This window comes from Pelophylax lessonae (assembly GCF_965119305.1).
Source record: "Pelophylax lessonae genome assembly, chromosome: 9".
In the NCBI taxonomy this organism is placed as follows: domain Eukaryota; kingdom Metazoa; phylum Chordata; class Amphibia; order Anura; family Ranidae; genus Pelophylax; species Pelophylax lessonae.
The window spans coordinates 119,053,173-119,067,050 of record NC_138776.1 but is presented as its reverse complement, the minus strand read 5'-3'; the positions used below and the strand labels follow the sequence as shown (position 1 = coordinate 119,067,050).

At 39.7% G+C, this 13,878-nt stretch overlaps 1 protein-coding gene across 1 annotated transcript in view; it reads left to right on the top strand.

Annotated features, from left to right (window-relative positions):
• PCDH15 (protocadherin related 15) overlaps positions 1–13,878 on the top strand; it is a 1,730,880-nt gene that overhangs the window by 1,698,724 nt on the left and 18,278 nt on the right. The window contains exons 33-36 of the mRNA XM_082269384.1: positions 3,195–3,216; positions 5,719–5,757; positions 7,157–7,230; positions 7,554–7,689. Coding sequence (XP_082125510.1) covers positions 3,195–3,216; positions 5,719–5,757; positions 7,157–7,230; positions 7,554–7,689 — 271 coding nt within the window. The remainder of the gene's footprint in view (positions 1–3,194; positions 3,217–5,718; positions 5,758–7,156; positions 7,231–7,553; positions 7,690–13,878) is intronic.

The window sequence follows — 13,878 nt, the reverse complement described above, 5'->3', positions numbered from 1 at the left end:
TGTAGGCTTGATGGCATCTGCCTCTCGTGACATACTTCTCCAACTTGTTGTTGCAAGGAGAGGTGAACAGGTCGACTTCGGGAGATACTCCCAACGACAGGATCCATTTGAAGGTGCTTGAAGAACTTCCGCTGCTTTTTCTGGGGAGACACAGGATCCTCCCATTTTAGAGCTTCCTTAATGGCTCTGATCAGGGGTGAAACCAGGGCAAACTCAAAGCTGCCTACTGCCCCTTCTTCTTCCGAATCACTGTCAGATGATCTTGCAGAAGTAATGCTCGGTTGAGAGGGGCCTTGATCTTCCTGCACTTCCGCTGGAGAACTGAACGTAGTGGGACCAAGTGCTGGGACCGTACCCCATTCTTTCAGGGACTGTTGCACTATTCTCTTCACTAGAGATTCCAATCCTTGGTCCTTGTGCACCCTCTCACCGGCTGCTTGAGCAAAACATGGCTCACATAGGGACTTGTCCTCCGGAACATGCGCCCCACAACCCCAACAGGCTCTCTGGTATGTGCGGTGACTCTGGTATTGTTTGTGGTGTCTGGGGGAGGAATTAGAGCGTCTCCCCTGCTGCCTACTCCCTGATGGAGATTCATGGCGCTTTGATCTGGAGGATGAACTCCCACGAGGTCTGACAGGGTCTCTTTCTTGGGATAAACCAGGCCTGGAAGAGCTGATGGAAAAAGAGAAAGTCAGGGAGACACTGGATTTAGCCATGAAACAGGGACCAGCTAGCCCTCCCCCGCCCCCCCCCCCCTGAAAAATGCCAGCACCCACCTGTTGTGAGAGGGCTGGCCACAGGAGGGCGGTGACGCAGGATCCATACTTCAGGCCAACAACCAGACTGACAAAGAAAGGTAATACACATCAGACACCAAGATAATATAGTGATACAGTGTGAGGTAGCAATTCACCCCCCCCTCTGCAGTCAAGTATCCATTGTACATACCTGTAGCAAGGAATCCAGATACACAGGGAAGCTGCCGCAATGCCCACAGTACTTCCCGAAGCACAGGGGAACTGACAGCTGCTTAAATCCCCCGCCAGAATGACGTCAGTGGTGATGCGGCCGTGATCGCTAGTGCGCATGTGCGAACCAAGCCTCGGCTTCGTCCGCGACGCACTGCGCATGTGCGGGACTACGAAACGTCCATCGATTGGCCACAGGAAGCAGAGGAGGAAGAGGAAGGGTTGCTGGAACGCAGGAAGCGTTCCAGCGCCATTGGGGCCATACAAACGCCGCACAGTGATAGAGAAAGACACAAACAGAGTATACATAAATGACAAATACTGCTGCCATGAAGAGATGTAATGAGAATCTTCAGACCCTGTCAGAGGACGCCAGCCAGGCTTCAGTCAACCGCAGAGAGCAGGGGAATTTTAAATGTCACTCACCCGCCCGTGGCTGGGCCCTGGACATGCAGACACCATCCAAAGTATCCTGAGGTAAGCCGGACAATAGTAAGACATCAGAATTGTAGGTCCTTGGAGGAGGACAAAAAAGGAACACCTGCTGTACCTGAGAGCTGAAATTTATGGGAGGGGGGTCCTATACCCTTGGAGTGGAGGCGGGGTTAACCCACACGTAGGCTGCCATGGAGACTGACAGGAAATAAGGTTTTCAAGAGAAAGTAATAATAAGAAACCCAACGGAAAAATTGGAAGACGCAATAAGGGCCATTGCATTGAGAAAAGGACAGGAAGTAAGATGGGTTAAAGAAAAAAGCACACACAAAAATACACACCAAAAAAAATGTTGAACCTGAAAAATGCTTTGCTAACATGCACATTTTTAAGTATTCTGTCAGCCTTCACTCTGTCAGCCTTTTTACCCAGCAACAGTTTTCCACAGCAGAGTTAAAGAGAGCCCTGAGCACCATTCAGCTTGCATATACAGTATAAAGGCATGTGCGCAGTTGAGAATAAATATAATGTCTAGCTACCATGTAAGATGCGGACCTAGAAATGAAGGGTTTATTTCACCCAAACCTCTGCAAAGTCTCTGGGCTCCAAGACCCAAAACAGAATGATGCTTGTTCCCCACATCAGCCATAAACTCTAGATTCCCTCATCATGTCTATGTGAGAAACCTAGGTGACACATACACACTGTCCTCATTCCCAGTAACTAGTGCCTCACTATATATAAAGATGACCCAGTTTGTAATGCCAGTAAGTTCATGGAACCCTCTACCTATATGCAAAAGAAATCCTTCTTACCAGTCAGGTCTCTTTGAGGCTGGCACAGCATTTACACAATCTCAGGTTTTGGAAACCATGGTGACCAAAGTGTTGAGATAAGTTTGAAATGTAAATTTAGTTGTTGACATTATAATTTATAATTGTTGATATTTTGTTTCCTTCCTAATCATGAAACACAGGCTGTGATTTTATAAAAGATTCTTTGTAATAATTTATAAAATGTATTTACTTTTAATATAAAATTGCCTTTGTTTTTCAAGTTACAAACAAGGGTTTAACAACTGACATTTTCTAAAGTCAAGCATTGTCTACTAGATTTTCTTAGAATTGTTATAGAAAAACACATTTGCACATTGCATATTGCTTCATGGGAACACTATTATTGTCCTAAATCATACTCAAACGTCGCCTGAGCACTTAGCCCTGTTAGTCAAAAAAAAAGAAAAATTAAAACCAGTTTTTAGCATTTCAATAAATCATGGGTCCCATTATGCATACATCTATAAACAAAAGCTAAAGCAAGGAACCTTTGTAGTGTGGGAATTAAATTCTAATCAATAGTATCACCTCTTCCATAAAAAATGATGGTTCATTATATGCAATGATATATCTACTGCCATAACAGAAGTCCATGCAGTAGATATAGAGCCCATGTACAGCTTATTTTTTTGGAAGACCATCCTCTTTACTACATATTGAAGTCTGAGGAGGTGCACAGTGACATTATTAAGTGTATTTTAAATATGTATAAGCTTTAATACACTTAAATTATATAAAGAGAAGGTGACCTGTATACCAAATAATGTCAAAATGTATATGTTTAGACCTTTATTGTAATGAGACAAAGGTGTGGGTTTTGTAAAAAAAGTATGCAGAAGTTCTGGCTATGATTCATCAAATTTGTTTCAGATCTATATAATTACAAATGTGAATTTGTATTTCCTAAAATTGCAAATTTTATATCATTTTTTTTTTTTTTTATCTATTACAGGCGGGGTTATGCTCATCCTGAGGTATGAACCTTATTTCAGTTTCTATTATTTCTGTACATACCAAGTAATCTGAAATTACAATATTGTTAAAAAGAAGATTATTTACAAGTGACATCCCATCATTTAGAATCATATCAACTGTAGCAAATGCTGTAGTGATTACTCTATAATATGTTACATTACTTTTATTGTTATTATTCTAACGGATTTATATAGCAAAGACATTTTCTGCAACATTTTACAATATAAAGGGAGACATAAATACATTTTAAGACAAGAGGATTAGGTGGGCACTGCTTGTGATAGTTTACAATCTAAAGCCTGGTACACACTACTACTTTTTTTGTTTCACCTAGCAGCGATGAACGAAAAAAAAAAATGACAGCTCAGTAGGACCTGCTGTACTAACTATGCATTGTTAGTACAGTGATCTCCCCTGTTGTGCTATTGTGTTCTGACAGGGGGGACTGCCCACCCCCCCTCCCCCCACCAGATCACTCCAGTCAGCGCTCTCAGCCAATGACTGAGAGCACTGATCAGGAGCCAATCGTCAAACCTTTTTTGGCCATGCCCCTTCAGCTTTTGTTGGACTGGCTGCAGTATACACAGGCCAAATATTGACCAGTTTTTATTGAACCAGCCCATGCCGCCCGACATTCGGCCCCTGTGTGCTAGGTTCAAAGTACCGCTGCGTGCTTCAGAAAACAAAGTTTTTCAGTAAATAATAAATTAAGTGACCTATTATGATATAATTGATAAAGATGAGTGTAATATACTGTTACATTTGTTAGTATTGAAAGAATGATCTTGAATAGTTATCGATAATAGTACAGTTATATGAAAAGTGAAGAGACAAGAACTCACTGCTCAAGGTGGTGTAATTGCCTGATGACTCACACCGGTGCATGCCCCGGCTCGCCTCCGTGGAAACTTGATAAAGGAAAAGGAATTGGCAGCACTCCAGGTTGAGTCAAAATCCAGATTTATTGACTGGACATCCAAATATGACAATCGTTACCTTGTCACGATTGTCATATTTGGATGTCCAGTCAATAAATCTGGATTTTGACTCAACCTGGAGTGCTGCCAATTCCTTTTCCTTTATATGAAAAGTGTGTTAAGAGCAAAAAAATTGTATTTCTAGCATACAATCAGAATCCTTTTTGCTTTGAACTTTTTCCTGAAGCAAACTTTTTTTGATTCATACTCTGCATGTCATAATTAGGTATACAAGAATAATATTAATAATAATACACATGACCTAATTCAGTCTAATGAATGTACATTTAAGTTTTATCTAGCGACATTTGGCACGTTTACAAGAAACCTGCTGTGAGGAAGTATGGAGGTTTGAACTGTGACCTCTCCTCCAACAAATACTATGCTATACAGTATCTCCATGGCTGTCTTGTCACACTGGGGTTGAATTAATAAAAACTGAATAGTGCCAAATCTGGTGCAGCTTTGCATGGTAGCCAATCAGCTTCTAACTTCAGCTTGTTCAGTTAAGCTTTGACAACAAATCTGAAGCTAAATAGTTTCTATGCAGAACTGCACCAGCTTTTGCCCTCTGTAGTTTTCGTAAATCTCCCCCACTGTTATTTTAAATCAGAACAGCTGCTAGAATTAAACTGAGGGGGATCACATGTTATACAATCATTGTGAAGCACCGTTTGGCAAGGAGCGAACCCTGCATCTATATTTAGCAAAAACTGCTGCCTCACCTCCCTATGAATATGCAGTACTTTAGGTAAAAACTATACAAAAAACAATGTTTTTAAAATATTAACTCTAAACTTCAGGCAAACTGATAAATACACAGATGCAATGCAACACATATAAGTGTTATGCTTTAATTTACAAAAGGATTTTAAGGATTTTTCATCTATCTGGTTCTGAGATTTACACAGCTCTGCCACACCCCATAACCCTGCTTGCCAGAAGATGAGACCTGGTTTTAATCTATTGTAGTTCAGTAATGTTATCAGGTCACTTTTCTCCCACCCCATCCTGTGAATAGAATGGTAAAGAAGAAGCAGCAAACAAATGAGCTTGTTTCCCTGTCATTCTGCATTTTCCTCTTATCAGAATGTTCCTTACACTGGAGCACAATTGATTGGCTACTTGTACTGCTTCTTCCTGCAACAGTCTGAGTTCTGTTGTGCAGGAACTGCAAGAGAAAGATGCTAACTCAAATGTAGGTATTTACAAAGTTTGCATTTAAAATACATTATAAATGAAGTAATGAATACCAAGCTGCATTAATTTGCACATTTTATATTTGCCTGGAGTTTAGCTTTAATATTTATTATTAATAGATGTAGTTTTTATGTACTTGTTCATTTTAAAAATGTACATATAAATATATATATACTGTATATTTTATATATATATATATATATATATATATATATATATATATATATATATATATATAATATTGTCTTACTTTTTTCGCATCTGTTCTTTTCTTCCTTTACTTATCTGCATCTTTTTTATGCCCATCTTTTTCAATGGGACCAGCAACAACAATTGCTGAGACCATCTCTTCTAAAACCTGAGGTATTGTTGTTTCCTTTTTCCACATTTAAAATATGCATGTTGGCACTGTTGAAAACGTTTTGACATGAATGTAATTGTTAGCAGTTACTGTATGTAAAACCTACTACTCCTATACAAAACAGTTTTTCAAATATGTGAACATACATTATTGTATTACCATGTTCAGTCATTTAAATGTTCTGCTCATTGGTCACATATTCAAGGGCACATATGAATCTTTGTTATATGATCATTGAAGGAATTCCTTGAACCACAATATTTCAGTGTTTGGGGTACTACAGGGTGGTCTCTGGGATTTTAAAGGGACACTGGTAGTCATGGCCCCGTCTGCATACCCGCAATTCATCATTTTCCAGCTATTCCTGCTAGAATTTTTACATATTTTTTTTTTTAATGCAATGGAAAGATTAAAAACATCACAAAGTGGGTGGGAACACTACAAACTCAAGAACTAGAGCTAAGAACTTTGTTAGGAAGATCTTGCAACTGGAGTACCAAGTGGTGTATGAAGCATTCAGGTTATTTAGGGTAGCATGTTTCAACTTACATTTAAAATATGAAATCATATAGGGGAAGTGACACTTCCTACTCTATAACAAATTAAAGTGATAACAATCCTGTTTCATGTTTAGTTCACATCGACTTACAGTATAGAACCTAATAATTTTACATTGGCTTTTACCTGCAGACTTCTACTGCCTGCCATTTGTTAACACAATCATTTTAACAGGTTTGATGTAAACATAGAAATAGCATATGGCCTAATTACAATAAAGGTTATGCACCAAATTTCTATTTTTTCGGGCCTACCAAACATGAAAGGTCCACCAGATTCATTGTTATGATAGATACCCTCTTAGTGCATATCAATTGCTTTGTTTTGCTTGTGCCTCACTAGATTTTAGTAGCACCCAAAACTGCTGGTTTGTTAAGTGATTTTGTTATAGGTAAAAAAAAGTGTATTGTAGCACATTATTTCAGGTATGACAGCTCTTCACTGGCATTATGACAAATGGTAGGGTGGAGAAAGGATGTGATACTGTAACTCATAAAAATCAATAGGATTTATATGTGAATAGTAAAAGTAAAACAAATTGATTGCCATGGCTTTCTGCACTCTACATATAACCACTATCTACATTTACATCACAAAAACAAGAACCACTGTATATGAGTGTTCCTTAATCACATGTTTCATTAATTTGCAAACACAAGTGTCCAAAATGCAGCAACCCAGAAGGTTTTGAATTGTGTTTACTGCTAGCAGGTCATTGAAACAGAGAAGCCTTTTGGTTGCACTTGGTTTCTGTACAATGCATACTAAATGTCCAAGGAAAGCTATGACAAATAAACTCAAATAGTTCCTAAAACATACATATTTTTATTTTATTTTCTTAAGGAATTGTCAATGGAGTCTGGCATTGATCCTGGCCAGGAGTATTATGGACAAGACTATTACAGTTATGAGCATGGGTATGTCTAATATTTTTTTTTTCATATTCATAAACTATCATACCTAATAACATGTATTTCTGTGTTTTCATTATGTTCTAAGTTATGCACACAAAACAGTGATAGAACAGATAGGAGAGGGCCCCAGAACAGGGATTAAATAAGACACAGTAAAAAACAGTAGCTATTTTAGTTCTAGTTTGATATAGCAGGCTGTTCTAATTCGATATAGCAGGCCTCTTCTACACCTCTTATGAACTGGTTGTTCTCTGTCTAAAAATGTGCACTTCCCTACCCTTGAAAGTTGCAAATAAATAACCTTAATATGATGGTGTTTACTGTAGGTATGAACTGCCTCAGTATGGAAGCCGGCGAAGATTACTGTCACCATCTGGCATGTATGAGGATTATGGAGAAGTGGTTGCTGAAAACGATGGTGGTTATTATTATAGTCCCCATGGACCTGGCACAGAAGGAGATGTAAGTAAACATTTGTTTTTTATTTTTATTAGTACTTTAGGTACAGAAAAAAAAAGTTTTTTTTCAGAGACAAGACAGATATTGTTCATTAAAAAATATTAATATCATATAAGTAAAAAGGACTGGCAAAATGCTGAAGTCAGGCAAAGTCTGGAAAGTCAGGCAATGCCTGATTTCATCAGTTTTCTTAAAATAGTCTCACGTCTGTAGAAATGCAAATGAAAAATATAAATTTAAAGTTATTAACTGTAAATTCCTTTACAAAATTTCAGGGAAGAATGCGTGGGAGACTTCCTTCCAGGAGGGGCAGAGGGCAGGGGCCAGGCAGAGGAAGTATAGCAGGCAGGCCTGGTCCAGCCAGAGGTAGCATGCCAGTAGCTAGAACCAGTCAAGGAAAGAAAAAACTGAAGGCAGTTATGCAGATAAGCCGTGTAGCAGTGAGCGCTCAAAAATCTTCTGAGGCTGCAGAGGTACCCCATCGTTCTCCTTGGAAAAAAGCTAAAATATTTCCAATGATTCTTCAAAAGGTGAAGGGTGGGAAGGATTCTACATATGCTAAACTAGTTTCTGCACGTCAAGTTGAAGGTGATGACAGCATGGTCATTAAAGGAAGCTACTTCCAAAAAACAACAGATAAGCACTCAGTCACAAGAAAGTTAGATCGTGCCCTTCAACGGATCAACGTTGCTAGAAAGCTACATCCCCACCGAAAATCAGTGACTTCTACCAAATCATCAGCTGCTGATAGTGAAAAAGATGAGGAAGATGAAGACTCAGAAGTGAGTGACTCTGAAAGAGATGAAAGCAAATCTGGAGTTTCAATTAATGTAACAGCGGAAAGTGATTCTGAAGAAAGTGAAGGGACAGAATATGAAGATAAAAGTTCACTAAAACCATCTGATGAATCATCTCTAAGGAGCAGCACTGCTCCATCTCAAGCAGATAAAGATTACTTGAAGCTGACATTAGATCAGGATGAAACCAATGAAAGCACTGTTGATTCTGATGAAGAAAGAAGTGAAATTCAAGAAGAATCAGAAGATGAAGCACTATCAGTGTCTAAATCTATGGACAGCAAGCAGGAAGAATCAGTGTCTGAGGAAGAGGAAGATGATGAAACAGATAAAGAATCAGTTGTTTCTACAACAGAAAAATCTAGTGTCCATGGTGAGGGATCATCTGAAGCAGAGGCCAAGACATCTTTAAAAAGCTCAGACAGCAAATCAAGAAGTAGTAAACAAGCCACTTCATCTTCCAGCATTAAAAGTGAAAAGAGTGATGATGCGACTGGCGAATCTGAAGAAGGAAGTGCGAAATCCACTTATAAGTCAAGCAAATCAGATATTGAAAGTGAGGCACAAAGTACAATTGAAGAAGAGTCTGAAGAAGAGCATTCAGAGGAAGATGAGGATGATGAAAAAGACTACACTAGTAAAGCAAGTGATGAACAGAGTGAAGATGAAAGGGATGATATAAGTGAAGCATCTGTATCTAGAACTTCAGTAAAAACTGAAGAGAGTCATAGTAGGGGCAGTGAGTCAGAAGACATACAAAGTGATGCAGAAAGCAACAATGAAGATGTCAGTGAAGAAAACTCTTCTATTGATGCACAAAGTCAGGGAACAGTAGCCAGTCATGAAGATGACGATGTTTCTCAGGCATCTGATAATTCTGAAGTGCAAAACTCAAATCAAAGTACAGAGAGCAAGAAAGCATCCTCTGACCAGTCAGATGCAGAAGACACTGGTCATGGATCCGACTCTGCTGATGCATCTGCTGGCGACTCCACATCATTTTAGGCAGTATGTAGTGACAGAGCATAGTGTGGTTGTGCAGTGCTTCTGTGTGGCCCTATCATACTTTTTAAGCTAGTGTCCTCATTTTGGCTTTTCTGCATGTTGTTTACGAGTGAGAAAAGAAGCCAAAATCAATACTTTATATTCTCAGTCTTTATATTTCTTAGAGGCTTTAGATGCATGTATGGTTTTGCTATAGTAATTTTACAACTCTAGAGAAATTATCCGATGGTTATGAAAACAGTGAAATCTTTGAAAGGCAATGTATCTTTATATGTTGCAGTGTTTCTGTTTGACCCTATCATCATTTCTGGGCTGGCATCCTCATTTTTGGCTTTACCGCATGTTGTTTTTCAGTGAGAAAAGAAGCCATAATCAACACTAGATTCTCAAAGTCTTTTATTAATTTGAGAGTTTAGATACATGTGTGATTTTGCTGAAGCCATTTTCCAAAACTGGTGGAGTTATAAAATGGTTATGAAAGCACTGGAATCTTTAAAAGGCAACACATATTTATATTTTATGTAGCACATTTTTTAAACTATGATTTAGAAAAAAATAAAACACCTCTGGGATTATTCAGTAAGGAAGCTAAAGGGTGAAAATGGTATGGTAGCATGTATAATGTACTGAAAACACACAGAAACCAATAGGATTTAAATGTAATTTATTGCTTTGAGATAATGCACTTTACACTGCTGTGCCTGTAAGTCCACTGAAAATAAGAAAATGAGCAGCATAAGAGAAATTGTTTTTGCTCAGACATCAAAGGTAAGCCTTCATTGTGGAACCTCCACATTCTGCACATAACAAATTTTAACCAATCTACCTGAGTATTTATGTGATGTAGGAAGGAGGGTGGCTCTTTGAAGTGTGGATTTAACCTATGTGGCTTTATATAATTTTGTGTTACATCTGAATACTTCCAAATAATTTACACACATAAGAAATTAAGCTTACTGGTCTACAGTTACCCTTCATCAATTACTTGACAGCTATTATATTCAAGTCTTGGATGATTGTACCAGTGGAAAAAAAGTAACAAATGAAGACATTGCTGCATACCAGTTATTTAGCCTAATTTTTTTAGCTGAAAAGAGCAGATGCAATAATGGCCAGGTGATTTATCTTCAATTTTTTTGAGGTTTAATCAGACCTCTTATCATTCTAAACTGGGGACTGCTTGTGGCACAAAGAGCTGCCTGAAGGACCTTAACGTAGTTATAACACCTAGCATTAATGCAATACATGTTTAGGCATCATTATTCCCCCCATCACCCCTTTACCTACTTGGGCCCTCATTTATTCCAGCACTGTGCACATCTGCAGCTCTTCTCTCCCTCATTTCCTGGTCTCACTGTCTCTGCTTCGGCAGCGGGAGCCATTGGCTGCAGCTGTTGTCAATAAAAGCCAGTGACGAGGGCGGGGAAGGGGTCATGGTTCGGGAGTAAGCCCACACGTGTTCCCCCATAGAAAACGGATTTCTATCTGGGGGAGAGTCAGGATGTCTCTTCCAGAGAATTACCTGTAATGGAATTTTCAGTGTGTGTTAAGTGTGATAGTAGATTTGCGAAAAGTTGATTTCCTAGCTTTAAGGAGTGCAGGAATAAGGGATTCAAATAGACCCCTCTGCCTTGGGACCTGGGCTTAAACAGCCATGCCATTAAAGCTACAGACCGAGAAGCAAAGTTGTAAGCTGGTCATTGGGGCAAGAAATCTAGACAGCCTTGGAAAGCCCATAGCGAGGTTTCAGAAGAAGCTGGAGTATGATATCCACCAGGGCCCATTTTAAAGCAATTATTGGATATACCCTCCATCTTAATCCTATAGAGCAAAGTATTGTGACTCCCACTATGTCAAAGAGCATCCACTGCTATGGGTAAGTGATCCCTGGAGATAAACTTGTTTAGTTTGTTTAGCTTGTTGTTGAACTTGGAAGCCAGACAGTCCACATTTGACATTTCCCTCCGGGAACAGGGGTCCTGGAACATCCTTGGGTGAAGAGATCATTCTCTTGAGTCCAGGTGCAGGCTTTAGGAAGTCTGCCTGCTAGTTTTCATTGCCTGGAATGTGCATATCAGATAGAACTGGAGTGTCAGGTTCTGCATAAGTAAGAATGTGGCTGGGTTCCCTTTGATCTGCAAGACTACTGGTTCCTCCCTGATAGTTAATGCATCCCACTGCTAGCATCCTAATTAATCCATATCAGAGAATAATGCAGTTAACAGCATTGGAGAGACAACTGATTTGCTAATCGCTCCAGAATATTGATATGGGACAAGCTTCCTCCAATGACCAAGTCTCCTGCAAAGTGTAGGTGTCCAAGACTCCTGCCCAGCCTAAAATCTAATAAGGAAATCCTTTAGACAAATTAGAGAAAGGATTTGTCCAGCTCCAGGGCTGCATTTGTGAATCACCAGTTTCAGTGGGCTTGAGTGGAACTGGACAAAGGGCACTGACTCAGAGGAGGCCACCATCAATCCCTGAACTATCCTGCATATTAGTGAGTAAGATGGCTTTGGGACTGCAATATCTGAATCTCAGAAATGAAGGCAAACCCTTGACTGAGCAGTATCTAAAAGGAGACCTAGGTACACCAAATCATGTGTAAGCTCTAGCAGCAGCATCCAACTGAACCTTTAAAGATTTTGAATAGTAGAGTTGACAATGACTGATAAAGTCTGTGTTGACTGGTCCCTCAGTAAGAGGTCATTTACAAAGGAAATACCCTATACAGAGAGTCAACACCTTGGTAAAAACTTGAGGTGCAGTGGACAGCACAAAGAGATGGGCAACAATCTGGTAGTATTGCATGCCATCAGCAAAATACCAGAAATGTTATTATATTAAAAGGTGGGGACATGCAAGTAGGTGTTCTTAATGTCCATAAAGGCCATAAAATCTGGAAGAAAGGAGGAAATTGCTAACTAAATTCCAAACAAAACGTTTTAACATGAAGAAAAATGTTGCAAGCTTTCAGGTAGCAAATGGGGTGATAGCCTCCTTTTTCTTTGGGGATGGTGAACAAGTTGTAGTAGAAACCCTGAAACTTTGGGAGAGGAGTTGTTCCAGGGCAACATGGACATTTGCTAATTATTGCCAGGATGTTGGCAGATGAGACGATGAAATTCTACCATGCAGCCCCTGGACAACACATCCCTCACACATGCATTGGATATTCCTTTAGTCCAGGTGGTTGTAAAAGCTAACAGACATCTGACTTTTAAAAGTGGGAATTTCCCCTCACTATGAGGATAACTTACTCACAGGTTTGGAAAGTTTTGGCATCCAAGGTTTGAAATTGAACTGTGTTCCAGACTTGGGCTTAGAGGCTTAGGAGACACAAAAGAAAGTTTGGTTTTAGAGGAAAGAGGTTTTCTAGCTTGAGCCTTACCTTTCTTTGTCTGGGACAAAAGAGTACTCCAGTCCCCCAGTGACCTCTTAATTAAAGCTGTCCAGGGAAGTACCAGAAAGGTGTTCTTCCTCATATGCATATGCAGTAAGCAGTTTTTTCTCTGCTGCTTAGCAGCCCAACGTTTAAGTCAGCATTCCCTTCATATTTATGGAGGAAAGAGGAGAGCCCTTCTTGATATGAGAAGTACCATATCCATAAGCCCATCAAAAAAGTAGTGTAGGGCAACAGGCATGAATTCTGACCGTTGAAAAACTGAGATTCCAATAAGATTGTGTAAGGGGATATATCCATTCCCTGGATCAGACCCCCAAGGTCTAACAAATGACCATGACAGCAGTAGCAGGGAGAAGAGGGATCTTAAAAGGATTTACACTTTTTTTTTTTCAACCAAATCTTTAGAGGAGTTCTAAAGGCAAAAGGTTTTCAAAAGTAATGCATTATGTACAATAAGGTTAAAAAAACCTTCAAATATTAGCTTCCCCCAGCCCCTTAAAAACTTACCTGGTTCAACTTTCAATCCAGTGCTGTGTTTCCCTGCAGCAGCACTACTCTCTCTCCCTCTTCTCACAGGACACAGACATTACTGCTGTCAATCAAATCATGTGAGGGGGGAGTGGGGGTGGGGCCAAGCCACAGAAGTGTTTCCATGCGACTGCCCCATAGCAGCCAGCCTGGTAAGAGGGAACTTGCATAAGAGACATGGCCAGTGCCAGAGGGGGATCCCAGAAGGGGAGGTAAGTGGCCACTCTGAGTCATACCATTTCACATAGGTAAGTATAATATGTTAATTATTTTAAAAAAATGATGCCTGTACAATTGCTTTCAACACTGAAATGTCCTCAATAGTGATAGTCAAGGTTGTGGTAGGGCATTTAATGGCCAAATCCACCACCAGGTGGGACCATTTCTTGTCAAACACCTCCTGAATAAGGAATTGTTGGACAATACATTTCGGAAGGGAGAGGACCAGTCACTGTA